The sequence below is a fragment of the Pantherophis guttatus genome, chromosome 11 (genome assembly GCF_059756535.1).
Source record: "Pantherophis guttatus breed Tessera chromosome 11, ASM5975653v1, whole genome shotgun sequence".
Classification (NCBI taxonomy): Eukaryota; Metazoa; Chordata; class Lepidosauria; order Squamata; family Colubridae; genus Pantherophis; species Pantherophis guttatus.
The window spans coordinates 19,460,515-19,479,182 of record NC_142073.1 but is presented as its reverse complement, the minus strand read 5'-3'; the positions used below and the strand labels follow the sequence as shown (position 1 = coordinate 19,479,182).

Genomic DNA, 18,668 nt, shown 5'->3' with positions numbered 1-18,668 from the left:
TGCTGCCAAACTGGAGAGCTGTTTTTCTTTTTTCTTTTTTTTTCCTTTTTAAATGCTGGAGCATGTCTCACAAATCCAGAAAAACATGTTTGGCGAAAACCTGGTAAATATGACCTTGCCCGGGAGAAAGACAAAACCAACAGCTATTCAAGTTTGCTGCTCAGCTTCTTGTCCCCCAACCAATTAGGAGAAAGGAAAAAGCAGGGCTGTGGTTTTGGAGTCTAGTATCTTGCTAATAAATATAGCAGGGAAACTTAAATGGCATTGTAAATATATAGTAACACCACATGAATAAGTACCGGGCAGATATAGAGGCTTATTTTGAGAAGAAAATATAATCAGATGGGTATGGCTGAAGCTGGAAGGAGGATCTCAGAACTAACCCTAACCCTTAAATAATATCTTCCTTTCTGCACAAACAAACAGAAAAGAAAGGTGTGTGTGTGTGTGTGTGTGTGTGTGTGTGTATGTATGTATGTATGTATGTATGTATGTATGTGTGTGTGTGTGTATATATATATATATATATATATATATATATATATATATATATATATATATAAAAATATAAATGCACACATCTACCCAGAACTCTGATAAAAGAAATCTAGGAAAGATGGGAGGAAAACGCTAAAAACGATGAAACTGTAATCATGTACTAATCAAAAAACACAGGTGTTTAAACAATTTAACCAAAACATTTAATCAAGCCACAACAGCAGCAATGGGGGATTTTAATCAGTTTGTTACCTAAACAGAGACTATGAAGGTGTCATACTACATTCATATCCTGCGTAATACCTGTTGTACCACGCAGAAGCTGGACTGAATGATCTTTGGCATGTCTTCTCATTCCCATCATAAGACTGTAAGCCACAATGAGTTAAGTTGTTTGATTTTGCCTTGTCATGTGAGGATGGACCCCATGCTGTGGTTTCTAACCATGACCCATGACGATGACATGAAGCAGAAAGCTTGCCAATGGTTAAACATGATGACATATTTGTTAAGTCAACCAGATGCAGCACTTTGAACTAACTTTGGAATGAGATTTCTTTCCCCCCCAGGAAATTATTTATTCAGTCATAGTCATAACAAGGACTTCAACCACTCCAGGTAATCATCAGAAGGTCACCGGCTCACCAGGTCCCAAAGAAGGAACAATGGCACAGGCACACACAGAACACCTGTCAAAAATACTTTAAACCAATGTTTCTGAAACTTGGCAATTTGAAGGTGTTCCTAAATAGCCAAAGGAAAATGTTATTTGACAACTAATTAATAAAGCATCATAGATGGAAGTCCTTACCCAATCTTTCTCAAGCTTCATATTTGTATTCTTCACAACAACAACAAAAAGATGGCACATGCTCATTCACAAATGACTGAGAATGGATGTAATGGGCATAACTGACAGTACAAATCACAGATCATATCCATCACAGATCGGCCACTGAATGAATATATCTGGGGTTGCTCTTCCTGAATTCTTGCTATTTTGTTGATATTAGCTGAATAGTTGTCCCAAGGGTTCTTTTATTTTAAAGGCAACTGGACTTTCTGATTTTTCTTTTAAGACATTTCGCTTCTCATCCAAGAAGCTTCTTCTTCGTTTCTATCTGAGTTCAGGCAAGGACAACTTTAAGAAAGATTGTGACCAGTCCCCTAACAATGAAAGAAACAATGGTTTTTCCAATAATGATAATGTATGGCTATGAAAGCTAGGCACTAAGAAAGAGTAAGAGAAAGAAAATAAATGTATTTAAACAATTTGGATTTGGATATACTTATTCTACTAAAAGTACCCTATAAACAAAATAGAACAATTTTAAAAGATTGTCCAACGTACTTTTATACAAGTCCGATGTGCACCAAATTTTAAATGGGGAAGGACATTCCTATAGTCACACAATGTTCAAGTGTTCTACATTCCCAGATGAACAAGATATTACAATGGTCTGGAAAATAGGACACACACATATACAGTATATATGGGATCCATGATAATCCTTCCTTATATGGTGCTTCTGAAAGTACTAAGCTATTTAACCATATTCTCCTAACATAGCATCACTTACCATCATCTAAAGTGATGTCTTCCAATCCCATTGTCTGAAAATTTAACTCTTGATCTTCTGGTTCAGGCTTAATATTAACAGTTGACCCTTCTGATGGAAATGGAGATGTGTCACATATGTTATGATGCAGCAAAGATGAAGCTGTAGCGATTCCTCCCAAACCTGGGCTATGCTCCTGTGGGGACTGTTGCCCAGGCTGACTGACAGAGGCTGGAGGAGGAGATGAGGCAGATCCCGAGCTAGAAAGATGGTAAGGTAGAGGTTGCAACTGTGGCGAAGATGGCCCAGATCGAGGTGAATGGACTAAAGAATGAGAAGATTTGGGGGATGATGATGATGAGGAATTACCTGGATTTGAAGAATAAGTCATTGGCTGCAACTGTGTGGAAGGGTGTCCAAGGGACTGAGTCACTGCAGAAGAGACAGGACTTTGCTGAGGATCGGGACAATGGTATCGCATGGATTGCAAATGAGGCGAGGAGTGTCTCGATTGAGCTAGGTGTGCTGAAGTAAGTCCTCCTGTTGCAACGGAAGTTGACACGGAACATGAACTCGAAGAATGATATGGGATTGGTGGCAGAGACTGGCAGCTGAGGTTTATCAGTGGAGGTACAGGTGCGTCTTGCTGAAATGACATTGCCTCATATCCTTGACTAGAAGAGGCAGGATCCATGGGAAGACCAGACTGTCCATTAAACATAACATTAGGTTGCATAGACTGGTAGGAAGGCCCCACAGAAGTCGCTGCTGTGACCTGAAAAGACGGATGGACTACAGCTGAAGACAGAACAGGATGCTGCTCTTCCCCTGGACTAATGTTTCTGCCTTGTATGTGTGACAACTGAGTTACTGTTGAGGATACCATGGATGTGAAGGGCGACTGTATGGGGCAGACAAGGTTCCTGGAGGAAGGAGGAAGTAAACTATCATGTGAAAGCCCTGGATCAGGTGAAGGCAACTGGGTTTGGACAGGAGACAGTCCTTTACAGTGAGTCAGGGACAACGATGGGACCGAAGACAAATCCATTTCATCTCTGTTCTCTTGTTTCAATACAACTGCGTAACAAGAAAACAAGAATCAGCTAAAATTCACAGATGAAATGATAAACATCAGAACTCTAAATTGAATAAAGAGCTGTTCTACCCCCACATCAAAACTAGCATGTACATGAATGGCAGTGAATATACATGGAAAATGCAGTTAACCTTGGAAAGTTATGATATGAAATATACTCGCTTATTCTGGGATAATGCAGATAAGGGTTTTCTCATTATAGCAACGGGAATTAAAGAGTAAAATTCTAGAATTGAGAATTTTGAGTTTGAGTTGAGTCTCATTCAAAAAGAAGTTTGTAATCTATGATTGTTCATTAGTCTGGAATGTTCATTTTCTGACATGGTTCCAGGGGTGAAATCTAGCCGGTTCTGACCAGTTCTGGAGAACCGGTAGCAGAAATTTTGAGTAGTTCAGAGAACCAGCAAATACCACCTCTGGCTGGTCCCAGAATAGGGTGGGAATGGAGATTTTGCAATATCCTTCCCCTGCCACGCCCACCAAGCCATGCCCACAGAACCGGTAGGGACAATTTTTGAATTTCACCCCTGATGGTTCATAAGAGAACTGAGAACCACAATACATAGGCTATCATGGCTTATTATGGCTCAAAGAATGCAGCAAAGACCTTCAGCTCCATGGAGCTGAAGACTTTTCTTATTTCTAATGTTCAAACAATAATTTATTCACTCAGAATAAGTATTAGAATATGCAAAGTTGCATTTTTCCTCATTTGCAGTCCTAGTTAGAAACTTGAAAGTAAACAGAAATACTTTTTTTTTAGTTTTTTTATCCTATCTTTATTAATTTATTTCATAAGTAACTCAAGGAAGCAACGTACATAATACTCCTTCCTCCTTCTATTTTCTCCATAACAACAGTTCTCTGAAGTGGGCTGGGCTGAGTGAAAAGTCATCTAGCTAGCTTTCATGCCTAAGGCAGAACTAGAACTCATTGTCTCCTGGTTTCTAGCCTAGTGCCTTAAAAAAAACAAAACAGGTCAATTGATGCTAAATTAAAAACTTCTTAGCTGTCAGGAAAAGCATTGAAAAATTCCTCATTAAATATTTTTTTCTCCAATTCATGCCTAATTTTCTATGTTAACTGAAGCCGTTTCTCTCAAGTGTCTCTGCTGGGCGAAGACTGAGTCAAAACTGGGGAACTGCCAGACAAGGGAGGCATGTCCAGAAGATTGACAGGCTCAGTTTCTGGGCAGAGAAGCAGAGTTAACACCAATTCCTTGGATTCTCTACTCAGCACACTGGAGAATAACTAACATTTTTCAGAATCTGGGCAATGGACTAGAGACATTTGAAAGAAAAGGCCATTGTCACTCATGATTTCTTTGCCAATAATCAGTACCTGGAGTATATGTAAAACGCTGAGCCTGGCTTTTTTTCCTTTTGCCGTTGCAAACATAGAACTGTACGTGGACAGCTGCTGTAATTGCTTTGTTGTGATATGGAGGAACTTCAAGAATGAGCGCAGCCTGTGTAAAAATGAATAAAATGATAGAAAAAGACCAGGTGTGTCTCAGAAGGCTTTTTTTCATCATCTTCATTAGACCTGATAAATTACATGCTCCATTTCCTGAAGCAATTTTTTTAAAGATAAGGAACAGAGATTCTCAGTGGTGACACCTTTCTACAAGCCACTTTTCCTAAGAATGAGTGGCAGGATATTTGAGTTTTCTGCCTATGAGTCCTATTTCAAAAGGGAAGATACCTCAGGAAGTAGTTGTCTTAAGTGGAGGACGATGCTTTTGTTGTGGAATATTTACATATACTAGAATACTTACATAGAATATTTATATGTCCTAATCATTATAATTTTCCAAAATGTTATCTTACTAAGCTAACATCTGCACCATTGGTGCTGAAGACATCAATGGAGAAAAGGGAAAGAGTTGGCACTTCATTTGCTGAAAAAAGTTTTACTTCTAAGTTCCCAAATTTGTGAATCAAATCTGGCAGCTGCTGTAACTTTCTTGTATTATTTATATTCTTCCTCTTCTTTCCTTTCCCACAATCCCTACGTTATTAGTGTTTACTTTCTGCACATCATTTCGCCCTTTCTAGTCTCTCAAGACTGAAGGTTAATTTTTTCTATTTAATATTACATCACTCACCACTTTAGCATTCCTCCCCTATAAATCTGGCTCAAATTCTGCTAATATTTTTGCACATTTGATATAAGTGCTAAGAAAAAAAAATAGCTGCCTACGTTATGTTTAGTTTTCCACCAGGATCTTTACAGAAATCAACAAAATAATTTTGTGCTTTAAAAAATAAATCTTACCTCTTGACTCCTATCTCTAATTATTTTGCCTTCCACTTCCCACTGGGGCCGTCCATCTACAAAGATAAAGATTTCAGATCAGGTATCAGCTCGTTCTAAAGTAATTCAATTATTAAATATAAACAAAACACACAGTGTACAACTCTTAATAGTTTTCATTTGACTTTCAAGACTTTATTCATTGTAGACATGTTAAATATTTGGCCATGCAATACCTACCTTGTTCAAAGATAACTGGCCAGAGGGAATTGAGCTTTGATTAATTAACCCCAAATGAGAAGTGAACTATGGATAAAGTGAGTTTTGAATTGTTCGTTTTAAGAAGGGAGGAAAATGATGTTCTGGGTAAAGATATTTGCATAATTCATAGGATAGTTGCTGTTGCATGTGTGTGAAACATGAAATTGAATATTCATAGGTAGAAAGATTTGGGCTGTTTCATGGGCCACCAGAATCAAACCAGAAGCTGGAGAAAAATCTGAGCAAAATGTAACACTAGATACTGCATTTACAAGTATATTATATTAATTTATATCCTATGTTTCTATTTAAATGAATATTTAAGGCACTATGCAGAAAGCTAAAAGAAATAAAATACCTACCAAATAAAAGGCTTGGAAAAAACATTATTTACAGTTTTTTAAAAAAAAAATTAAAAAGGGAGGGAAACTTGAGATTCATTCCATTGCCCAACAGAAAAAGATTTCTCCCTCCATGAATATGATTGGCCCTAACTCTACAAATTTTTCAAGTCAAAGAGAAGTTAAATCTGTCCAGTTTAATCAAGCAATAAGAAGAAATGAATCTACAGACAGCAGTCCTTCCTGCTGCACAAGTTGTGTCCTATCGTGAAATCTACAAACTGAAAAATAACCCAGAATAACAAGGCAAGCAGATTCTTATAATCTACCCTAACACTGGAATCCAAAGTCATCGGGATCTGATTAATTTCCTCTGCAAACGATATGCAAATGAGAAGGCATCACTGACTGCTCTGGCACTAAACTGCGATAAAAGAAATGCTGCCTATTGCAAATGTGATCATTTTCTGCAAAGAAGCAGAAGTGGAGTAGAGGACTAAAAACTGAAATGACAACAGTTTCCAGTGCTGCAGAAGAGAACTTCAAATAGATTTCACCCTATGTTTGATCTGAGCCATCTTGAAAAGTCCTCAACTTATACTTGCACCATCAGTTCCACAGTTAAAAATGGGGCTGATCTGGCCTTATGAGAGGGGTCAGCAACCCGCGGCTCTGGAGCCGCATGTGGGTCTTTCATCCCTCTGCTGTGGCTCCCTGTTGCCAGTCGGTTCCACAATTGATAGGACTTTTGGTTAGGAAAGGTAGAGGAAAAAGGATGCCGTGCTAGGAGGAGACTCTATGGTGGGGGAACCGGACTTCCGGTCGGCTCCAGAATTGAAAGGGGGGGGGGCCTTCCGGTTAGGACCTTTGTGGCTCTTTGAGTGTTTAAGATTGCCGACCCATTCCCTATGAGAAGAGAGTGCTTACAAGCAATAATGCCAACTGGGTATACTAGCAGTGTACTTAAATACAGATTCCTACATTTTTCTCCACTGACTTACATTTTCTTGGACAGGCAGACTCTCTCAAGATTCTTTTGAATTCAAACAGAATTTGCACTTGCATCTCAGGGTAAAAGGACACTGTGTAGGCAACGTGACTGAATGCAGCATAGGCACTCCGATATGTTCCTTCAGCCCCACAAATAAACCTTTTCTGTCCGTTGAAACAGGTTGACTTACCTTGCCCCTTTTCCAGAAATAAAATTTTCGATTCTGGAAGGAAGTTACAGCCTGTAACCATCATTTCATGGCCTCCGTTGACGGAGCAACTGCTGATGCTGTATTTCTCTATCTGAGGAAGTTCCTGAGCTGATCTCTGAGCTTTATGAAAGAGAAATACAAAAATGCATTAGAACATACACACATCATGTGATTCTTATCGTGTTTTCTTCCCTGCCTTCTCTGTTTTTATTTCACATATGCAACACATTTCCCTATGTTTACTTGAACTATAGTTTAATCTGTTAACTCAAAAAAAAAATTGTGAAATTGCTTGGCACACCATTAACTAACCACACAGGCTGGATTTGCTAAACACCCTAGACCAGTCTAACTCAAGGCCTGCAGGCCCCATCTGGCCCGTAGGGTGCTTAGCTCTGGCCCACGGGGCCACCCTGGAAACAGCAAAGGACCGACCCGCTACCAGAGAAAACGAGGCTCGGGAGGGCTGCATGCAGCAGGAAGCCATTGCAGCCAAAAACGGAGTAGGGAGCCCGTTTTCGTTGGCAGAGTGCTCAGGCCACCACAGGCACCCGACACGAGTGATATCAAGCTGGCCATGCCCATTCTGGCCCTCCCACCCCCTCCCCCGAGGTCAAACACAACACTGATGTAGCCCTCAATGAAATTGAGTTTGACACCCCTGCCCTAGTCTAAAATGTGTCTTGTGAGTGCAGTAACTTGGTTGCAACATTTTTATATCCCTGTATCATTCGTTTCGAAACTCTTTCAGAATCATTAGAAGATGGGCTCCAGCACGAGTCTGAAAGCTCAGAAGACAAAACCAACCCAGATTGGATTCTGCAACATTATCCTGGGACATGTATATTCGCCTCCATTCATGAAAATCATTATGCTCCATCCAATTTAACTGTGAAATTACAACCAATGCTAAGCATAACTTAATGCTGCTGCTTTTGTGTCGGAAGCAATGAGGCACTTCCAGGTTGAAAGGGTTAACCTGTGACATCACCGTTACCCGGGGGATGTCCAGTTGGAGGCATCTTTCATGTCCCCTTTAATGAGCCCACCAAAGTGGTACTTATTTATCTACTCACATTTGCTCCTTTTGAACAGCTAGGTGGGCAGGAGCTGGAGCTAATGATGGGAACTCACCCCATTACACAGCAGCACTCAGGTCTCGAATGTGAGCTTGCTGATTGTCATCACTTACTTAATATAATCTGTAACTTTGGCTATTGATATGGGCTACAAACTCTCAATAAATACTGGTGCAATAAAAGTATAATTTTATAGAAAATGAAATATAATTATAAGCTTTCAGAAGCCGTAGAAAGACTTCCACACACACACACACACACATTCACATTTTGATCTTGAAAAGGGGTTTGATCTAGCAATAGCAATAGCACTTAGACTTATATACCGCTTCATAGTGCTTTACAGCCCTCTCTAAGCAGTTCACAGAGTCAGCCTATTGCCCCCCAACAATCTGGCTCCTCATTTTACCAACCTCGGAAGGATGGAAGGCTGAGTCACCCTTGAGCCAGTGAGATTTGAACTGCCGAACTGCAGCTAGCAGTCAGCTGAAGTAGCCTGCAGTGCTGCACTCTAACCACTGCGCCACCTCGGCTCTTAAAGCAGTTCCATAAAAATTGCCAACATTTTTGTTCAGCATACATCCTAATCTTTCCTTCTAATCAAAGCTGCTGATAATGTGCCCAAATAAGTAATATAAAAGTTATCAAGTTCCAATCAGCTCTAAGATACCAGAGACCTCTAAGTATTAAATATAATGCCATAACAATTCATTTACCAGTTACAGCAAATAAAGCATTTCATGATTAGTAGCATTTGACAAAAGGAAGAGATTAAAACTACCTGTCTCAGAAGCAAAGTCCGCAGACGAATATACCAGAATAAGTAAAGGGAGCTTTCTAAAAGTCCCAGCGCAAGAAGGTAAAAAGCTGCCTCAATGCAATATTTCTCATGAAATACAAGCTTAATTCCTGAAATATTTATGGATATAAATATTTCCCACACCAGCCAAAAAATGAGCAAACTTACAGCATTCAACTGGTATAGAGGCAACTTGAAGGGACAAGACCTTCCCACTAGGCTGTGGGATATGGACACGAAATACGAGCCTCACTCTTGTGTTTTTTCTTCCAATATCCGTCTCCCCCTTCCGAAGCTCTATGTCTGAATTGCGGAGTTTCAGAATACCTGCACAGTCAATGCTGGAGAAAACAGAAGACATAAACCAAGTAATTACAGATGCATTTTTCTTGTCTGAATATTTGCAAACACAGCAGCCACTCATTTATAACAATAGCAATAGCACTTAAGACGAATATACCGCTTCATAGTGCTTCATAGGATGCGGTGGCTCAGTAGTTAAGACACTGAGCTTGTCGATCGAAAGGTTGGCAGTTCAGCGGTTTGAATCCCTAGTGCTGCGTAACGAGGTGAGCCCCCGTTACTTGTCCCAGCTTCTGCCAACTTAGCAGTTCGAAAGCACGTAAAAAAATGCAAGTAGAAAAATAGGTACCACCTTTGGTGGGAAGGTAACAGCGTTCCATGTGCCTTTGGCATTTAGTCATGCCGGCCACATGACCACGGAGACATCTTTGGACAGCGCTGGTTCTTCGGCTTTGAAATGGAGATAAGCACCGCCCCCTAGAGTCGGGAACGACTAGCACATATATTCAAGGGGAACCTTTACCTTTAGTGCTTGATAGCTCTCTCTGACAGGTTTACAATGTCAGCCTATTTCCCTCAACAATCTGAGTCCTCATTTTACAGACCTCGGAAGCATGGAATGCTGAGTCAACCCTGAGCCAGTCAGGATCGAACTCCATGTTGTGGGGAGAGTTAGCCTGCAATACAGCATTCTAACCACTGTGACACCAGGGCTCCTTATCATGTTAAGACTGCAAACTAGACATTGTACTTTTGTACTAGAACAAGTGGGAAAGCATTTATTTTGTGTGCAGCAATGGAGCTGTGGGATGGCAAAAACCACAGCAAGCTGCTGACAATACAAGCAATCATATAAATTCTGCTTGGTTCCTAGCCGTAGAGATCATCAGACATAGCACAATGCTGCAGGTTGGGCAGAGAAAAAGTGAAAAAGGCACATCTCCAGGACTGATCTGAAAGGATCATGACTATAAACAACTGACAGAAGTTAACAGCTGTGAAGTCTGCAAAGTAATTCTCTTGAAAACCATGTCTAGCAAAAATGGTCTTGAAAAATGGTCACTTCGTACAACAGCGGATCACCAGTTTTCAGGGACCATTTTTTAAAATAAAAAAAAAAAAACATATATAATAAACTGACTCTTCCTGGGTCAGTCAGTAGCAGATGTGCAGTGTTCCTAGTCATCAAAAGCATTGCTTGCAGTGTCATAAAACCCTCTCATTTCACATCCTCCCTCTACACAAATGAAGGCAAATGAGGAAGAGGGAGGAAGTCTCCCTCGTCCTCATTCAAGCAAACCATCACTTAACAACACCTGCAAATAGAGCCATGTTTGTGCCCACAAGAGGCAGAAGGGAGGAGTGGGAGTGGAAAATAAAGGTTGAAAGAACAGAATTGAGACAGACAAATGTGTTTTGGGAAACCACCGAGACTACATTGAAATAAATCCATTTTAGCCTACTTTGCTGATCTTAGTACTTCACTACCTCAGAGACAATACATTTTGCCTTATTTGGAACAGACCTGACATTTTTTAAGAATCAACATTAGTTCAAGGATAACAGACAAATATTAGTGTGTGTGTGTGTGTGTGTGTGTGTGTGTGTGAGAGAGAGAGAGAGAGAGAGAGAGAGAGAGAGAGAGAGAGAGAGAGAGAGAGAGAGAGGGAGGGAGAGGGCGCAGAGGAGTTGTTATGAATGTGTCTGAAGGTCAGTGAAGAGTTGCTTCAGATAGTTGTAAATACTCAAACACAAACTAAAGCTAAGACCTTTTGTATATACTCTTCGTGAATGTTCCCGTAGATGTGTCTGCGTGTGAGTCGGTACGTGCATACACAAGCATGTACATATATTTACACCGATATAAAGCAACTCATTCCAGGATACAAAAGCCACCTGCAGCTGCAGAATCTTATTCGTACTGCATCATGAAACACTTGCACTCCAGGTGTCAGCCAGCCGTTTTTGTTCTCTTAGTGTGTCCACTTCAAACCGGAAGAATCACATCCCAAACAGATGTTGCAATGAGCTGCACTCGGAAGTTGATATATGAAGATTATAGTATAATATACTTTTTTAAAAAAAAAAATACCGCATATCCTGAAACCCACAAAAGCCTATGAATTCTGGGATACAACGTATTGAATTTGCTAGGCAGAATCCTCGGACCTACCTGGCAGTCATGTTGTTTTCAGGTAAAAGAGGAATTTCCAAAACCTTTGTGCTGGCAAGGATTATTTCTTGACTTGCCGTGGCAACAGTTTTTCCTGTGATTCTGTGCACTTGGTAAAAAGCATGTGGCCGTAAATAACGATCATCTGCTGTCCCAATAAACATCTGAAGATTGACAGGTTTTTCATTGTAACCTAGGAGCTGAAAAGAAACCAAAAAAAACTGTTAAAAATTAACGATTAGCTTTTCAGAGTGAAAGTGTTAAAACTGCAGACGTGATTTCAGATACAGATGCATATTTGCAGCATATTTGTTTTCCCCAAAACATAGCTCACAAGCATATGATGCCTATAATAAAAATTAAAAATGGCAAACCTTACAATCAAACCACTCTGCTGCACTTGGCTTTTAAAACTGTGTCACAAAAATAATTTATTATTACATAGTTTCCTTTTCTAAAATAACTTTTTTTTGACCTCATTCAAATCTCAGAGGTGCTTTTTCAGGAGGCAACTGGATTCTCGTGTTTTTCTTTGGAAGGCGTTTCGCTTCTCATCCAAGAAGCTTCTTCAGCTCTGACAGGATAGTGGGGAATGTATAGTGGGGAACTCTGAAAACCGCTCAGAGCTGAAGAAGCTTCTTGGATGAGAAGTGAAACATCTTCAGAACAAAAACATAAAAGTCCAGTTGCCCCCTGAAAAAGCACCTTTGGGACAACCATGACTTGGATGATCTACAGACCTCATTCAAAGTGTTAATTTTTACCTAGATCCGTCCTAGAATTAGACAGATATTTCCTGTCAATGAGAATGATTAATCAGTGGAACAGTTTGCCTCCAGTAGTTGCGGATGCTCCATCACTGGAGGTTTTTAAGAAGAGATTGGACAACCGTGTGTCTCCTTCTTAAGCAGGGGGGATCTATTAGAAGACTGCCAACATCCCTTCCAACTCTGTTATTCAGTTACCTTAGAAATCCTAACTAACTGGTATCCCCAAATATTTTAGATATTGCTCCTGTATATGTGGTCCCCAATGAATTACCTAAAGCCATAATACAAACTCTTTTTTAAAAAGTCAAATACTATAATAGGAGCCTTATCTTCCACTAGAAAAGATTTTGTCGTGAAACAGCCTTTCTACAAGTCCATCCTATTGCAGTCTACTGGGAACGCAGTGGCTCAAGGTTAGGATGCTGGGCTGATGATTGATTGGCAGGCTCAAGACCCGGTTGCTACCTTGTGGTGAGGTGCCCTCTCATCATTCACTTCAGTGGGCAACTTAATGGAGACACAAAAGGAGACCTCACCTTGAGTCTCTCAAGCAATGGTGCTGTCACTGGTTGATTCTTTCACCACTGAAGCTCTTCCAAAACAGAAGTCTGGTATTGCAGTCCAATTATTAAAGTAGAAAGGGGTAAGGAATGGGTATCCCTCCAGTTGTTTGAAACTACGACTCTCAGATTCTATTTCCATTGGCCATGATGAATGGGACTGACAGAATCCAAAACAGCTGGAGGGTGCCAGATTGCCTCACCCTTAAAACAGAAGCATGGTGACTTTGCTTGCCAAGCCTTTTGACGATTTTTGATTAACTGCTTCCCGATCCGTTCCAATGTAATTCAGCAGTGGTTTTAAGCTATAATTTTATTTAGGGGAAACACTATTACTGCACTTAGAAGAAGAACTCTGTGGGTGTGAATGCAAGCAGCAATAAAATGCAATAAGTCTGTCAAAATCAAAACCATCAAGGTATAATCCCACATGGAAACCATTTAGATCATTAAAATAAAAGTCCCACTTTAAATTGCAACATTCAATTTACATTTAATTCATTTCAGCTCTTATTACCAAGGAATATCCTTCCTCCCTATCCAGCTTAATCATATTCATATTTGGCGAGAAGCATCTATATTCAATTAATAACACCCAAGATCATTACCAAGCCTGCTTTGGAGGCTTCCCATTCTGCAGCAAAGTCAGCTGATTTGTGTGTGTGTGTGTGTGTGTGTGTGTGTGTGTAATTTTTATTAAGAATTTTGATTACAATAATTGATGATACAGTAAATGTCTTTCTGGGATGTGCTCCCTTCTTCCTAAGAAGCTGCTGCTTCTCTGTAATCCATCACACCAGCTTCCCCTCCGTGGGCATCCTATCTCTCAGCATCAGATGTTTCACTTATAATAATTCCAAATAAGAAAAACTGCTCTTTTTAAAAGGAATAATAATAATAAAAAGCAACCCAAGATTTCACTCTGCACTTGTAAGTAGCAATAAATTGTGCATTCTTTTAAAAATAAAATCTACTCGTATTATTTCAAACTAGCTGGAACAGTCAGTGCTGGCTGTTATTGAAATTGCACAGATCAATTAGCTTTAATTATAAAACTCACTGGAATAACCTGGACTGGCGAGTGGCTCTCAAAATCTCAACGCTGTTTAAAATAAAATTGGAGCAGACGGAGAGCATCAGCCTAGCTATAAGATCCAGAAGATCAAAGACGGCTGCTGCTCTGCCCTAAATTGTCCTGAAAGCCCAACATCACAAATCAGCACCTAGTGGTCAGACATTAAGAACACGTTGCCATATATATTAGCAGAATCAGCAAAAAAACCTACTGGGTTTTCAGGAATTCAAAGTGTATGTGTTGTGGTCTGCCAGCAGCCTGCGGAGCTGGCAGCAGAGTCGGACAGTGAGGAGGCTGGGGAGGAACATGGACCAGTCCTGGAGTCTGGGGAAGGCCTGGACAAGGGCTCTGCATCGGAGGCAGAGATGGGGCCAGGGCCATCTGGGAGTTATGTGCGGACTCCGGAGCCTCCGGAGTCGGACATCAGAGAGGCAGAGGAACAGGGGGAGCCTGTTCCTAGTGCACACATGCGCAGAAGCACCTGAAGGCAAGAACATTTAAAACAAAAGGGACGACTCAGGAGTAAGGCTTGGAGATGTTTGGCCCTCCCATAAGACATAAAGGAAGAGCAAAGGCACGTGGGTCTTTGCAGGAAGCAACATTGTGGATGGTGTTGGTTTGCACTTTGAAGCTCTGTTTTTGACTCTCTGTTTCCGTGTGGCCTTGCCAAGATAATTGCCAATTTGGCAGCATGTCAAAGATAAAGGTGGGTGTTTACCAGCCTTATCCAAAGGACTGTGGCAGACCTCTGTTGGAGTATTTATAAACTCTTGGTGATTCAGTATGTGCTGTGAATGAAAGGAATTCACAGCTGTTAAAATTTTTAAAAATGGTTTTTGGGACTAATTGTGTGCTTTTTACTATATCAGAAAGCCTAGGTCAGAATCGTATGTTTTCTTCCTGTTACAAACAAAGCTATTCTCCATTCCCAAATATATTACAGCAGCTAAGTATTATATGTATAATGTCATATTCTCATCATTCCACCAGAACTGAACAGATATGGTGTTTTATTTTTCCCCGTTATATTTATGAGTTTAGTTCCTTCCCTCATTTTAACTGGTTTGCTATAATTCCACTAATCTCTCAATGAAACTTCCCCATCTCAAGAACGCCAATACTCTCCTTCCATATATGCGCTAACAATGGTGGCAGTGAAGAAAATACGATACGAAAGATTAACCAACTAATTTATGGTAAGTGAATCAATCAAGCATAAATTACTCTGATTGGAGAAACATTTTATATTCCTTGGAGGTCAGCTGTGACCCCCACAATCCACAAAAAACCTATCAAGTCACAAAAAGCTAAGGAAATGATCACTGATGAAAAGTGAAGCGAAAACTCCTTACGAATGAAGGCGAATATGTCTCCTGGCAGGATAAAGTTGCACGATCCAATCTGGTTCATGCTGAAGATGAGCTCCAGCATGAGGCCGAAAGCTTGGAAGAGAAAACCTCTGGTCCCAGTGACCGACCCACATTGGATCCCGAAAACACCTTATATTAATTTATTCAAATGAAGAAAATAAGGTAACCAATAAGCAAACCAAACATAATAATAATAAAAAAAACACTTAAAAATACCTAGATGCTTTGATCCTTCAATTCTCAATGGCCAAGGAAATTTGGCTGTGGATCCATATGCAGTTTATAAACCACTGGCTGCTGATCTCTATACCAGAAGATGAGACTGATCCACCAGAACATTTTCAGAGTATGTCTAGTAAATGCAGGATTAATTTCTAGTTTCCAATACGCTTTCCTTTTCTGAATACTTCAAAGCAAAAATGAATCTATCCCAACTCTTTTATGCCACCCAATGGGACATGCAGGCTTTTAATTCTCAATAAACAGGAAATTTGCAGGAGCTATTTTTTTCCTTGAGATTCTGAGATCCTTACAACAGTCACGGTAGACAGTGAATCTCTCTGGCCTGATTTAAGACACTTTTCTATTTAACCATTTCCCCTGCTAAAAGGTATCCCAGTTCAGGGGGAAAGTCTTCTGGTTTTGTTTTGAACAGAATATGTGCTCCGATTTAAAACAAAAAAAACAAAAAAAAAAACAAAAAATACTGCAGCTACATGCTGACTGACTGTGCAATCCAAAATATTAATACAAATGGGACCTTGATAAACCTTCCAATGGATATTATATTAAATGGCTGACATTAATGCCAGTCTGTGTCCTTTACACAGATACTACACTCTAGTGGTTGCGTTATAAAAGGGAACAAAACATGTTTAAAATACATTTACAGTTCCTGCAGTTGCCCAAATATAGGCATGCTTATATGCGACGTATTTTTAATTCCATCAATATAATCACATACTCTTCACACGAGGCATCATACAGAATATTGTAAATAATGAAAAGTTACAGCACCATCTCATGACTGACCTCTAAAAACCCTCCACCCGTAACTATATACTGTGACACACAACCCACTGCTTTGCAGATGAAACTCTGCCAAGCTGTTTGTGTTTCTGTATCGTTTCCATAGCAAAGGTCAGTGTATGCGTAAGTTAAACTAAAGCTGGAAGGCTAAGGAGAGAAGGTCACTACAGGATAAGCTACAGTAGCCTCTCTCTAAAACACCTCGAATTGTGGTAGTGTGTTGTCACAGGTAGGTTTCCTTAAATGTGGATGCAATGCAGAAATAAAAGATGAGGTTAGGGAAAGGAGTATTTATTCGCTTTTTTTTCATATTTTAAAACCTTTCTCCGAAACCCATGCCTTGCAACTAATTTCAAGGTCAAACCTTTGGCTCCATCAGCTATACAACTATTTTAGAATGGTGTGACCATCCAAAATCCCATTAGGTTCCTTTCAATTAGACTTTTAACACTTTTTTTTTACTCTATTCTTTGATGGAGCATTAACAAACCCCTTGACTGAATTGGGTGCCTGACTGTCAGCAGTAGGTGGCACAATCCATCACATTCATTCATACCACCGATTAATGCAACAACAACATCCCAATTTTAAAAGGCGAGAGTTTTCTTTCAGAGCAAAGCAGAAAGTGTTTGCTTTTCATTTGTCCTTCCGTCTGTATTTGCCCTTCTTTGATCTTGAGCTGCTTTTTGTTTGCAGTTTATAAGCACAGAGATCAAAGGAATTATGGATAAGGGAAATGAGAACATGTGTTCTGATCTGACGTAAAAAGCAGTCTGCAAAGGCAGGCCCACCTCTTGCTTTCTTTCGCTGGGCCGTTGTTGTTTATTTGTAATGTAATCAGCGAATGCTAATCAATGTTCCAGATTCAAATTCCATTTCTTGATGTCTAGAACATTTCATAAACTCACCTAAAACACACGAATGATAGAGACAATTTTTTAAAAAAGGATGAAAGAGTTGATATTAATTCGACCATCGTTTTGGCCGGGCAGAAAGTATCTCATGACCAAATATAGCAGTTGCTCGTATTAAATAATATAACTTGTCTGTACTTGAGACTTCTGTGTTATAAAGTTCTAGAATCTTTTAGGTGCACAGAATTGAGACAGCATTGATTGCTTTTGCTGATGACCTTTGGAAGAGCCAGGATCAGAGGTGGGTTTCAGCAGGTTCTAACCAGTTCTGGAGAACCGGTAGCGGAAATTTTGAGTAGTTTGGAGAACAGGTAGTAACAATTCTGATTGGCCCTGCACCCATCTATTCTCGGCCTCCCAAGTCCCAGCTGATCGGGAGGAAATGGGGATTTTGCAATAACCTTCCTCTGGAGTGGGGAGGGAATGAGATTTTACAGTATCCTTCCCCTGCCATGCCCACCAAGCCATGCCCACCAAGCAATGCCACGCCCACCAAGCCACACCCACAGAACCGGTAGTAAAAAAATTTAAAACACACCACTGGCCAGGATGAAGATTGTATGTCGATCCTGGTTCTTCCTGAAGTCAGAGATCATAGCATACTTCTAAAGAGACTGTAACTGAAGAGCACCATGTAGCAGTAGTCCTCCTTCTTTCTCTGCAGGTTAATGCCAGTTGGTGTTGACAAGTCAGAGAGATGGAGTCTGTCATCCTTACTTGAGAGGTGCCTCAAGACTCAAAGCCCTCGACCCTTTTTTTTAACCTTCACATGAAACCATTGAATGAGGCTATCTTGGATGTCAACTATGCATCTTAACCCTAGGGTACCCTAGAGATTCTGCCAATGTCTTGTCCCGGTGTCTGGAGGTTGTGCGGGTCTGAATGGTAAAATTGATTCAGATTCAAACTTGACAAGACCAAGTAGCTGTGTGTATTTGTATCTCGCAGTGCTGGGAACTCTTCGTCTTTAATCTTGGACAGGGATACAATCCCAATTTGAGGTTGGTATGCACTTTGGGGAGAATGGAATTGAAAAGTACAATGGGGGGGGGGGGGAGGAAGGACTACTCAAAGTAAGGTAAAGGTAAAGGTTCCCCTCGCACATATGTGCTCGTCGTTCCCGACTCTAGGGGGCGGTGCTCATGTCCATTTCAAAGCTGAAGAGCCAGCGCTGTCCAAAGATGTCTCCGTGGTCATGTGGCCAGCATGACTAAACGCCAAAGGTGCATGGAACGCTGTTACCTTCCCACCAAAGGTGGTCCCTATTTTTCTACTTGCATTTTTTTTTTACGTGTTTTCGAACTGCTAGGTTGGCAGAAACTTTGACAAGTAACGGGAGCTCACCCCGTTACGCAGCATAGGGTCAGTTGTTAAGTGAGTTTT

General features: G+C 40.4%; 1 protein-coding gene across 3 annotated transcripts in view; it reads right to left on the bottom strand.

Annotated features, from left to right (window-relative positions):
* Nucleotides 1-18,668, bottom strand: part of NFATC3 (nuclear factor of activated T cells 3) — a 56,701-nt gene that overhangs the window by 4,420 nt on the left and 33,613 nt on the right. The window contains exons 4-10 of one of the 3 annotated variants that reach the window (XM_087876979.1): nucleotides 11,568-11,767; nucleotides 9,260-9,432; nucleotides 7,193-7,333; nucleotides 5,431-5,486; nucleotides 4,495-4,621; nucleotides 2,427-3,134; nucleotides 2,079-2,317 (exon numbers count right to left, since the gene is read on the bottom strand). In XM_087876979.1, the coding sequence (XP_087733105.1) occupies nucleotides 2,121-2,317; nucleotides 2,427-3,134; nucleotides 4,495-4,621; nucleotides 5,431-5,486; nucleotides 7,193-7,333; nucleotides 9,260-9,432; nucleotides 11,568-11,767 (1,602 nt within the window). In that variant the 3' untranslated portion in view covers nucleotides 2,079-2,120. Of the gene's footprint in view, nucleotides 1-2,078; nucleotides 3,135-4,494; nucleotides 4,622-5,430; nucleotides 5,487-7,192; nucleotides 7,334-9,259; nucleotides 9,433-11,567; nucleotides 11,768-18,668 lie in introns of all 3 variants that reach the window. The other 2 variants (XM_034425437.3, XM_034425439.3) reach the window with 2 other exon arrangements.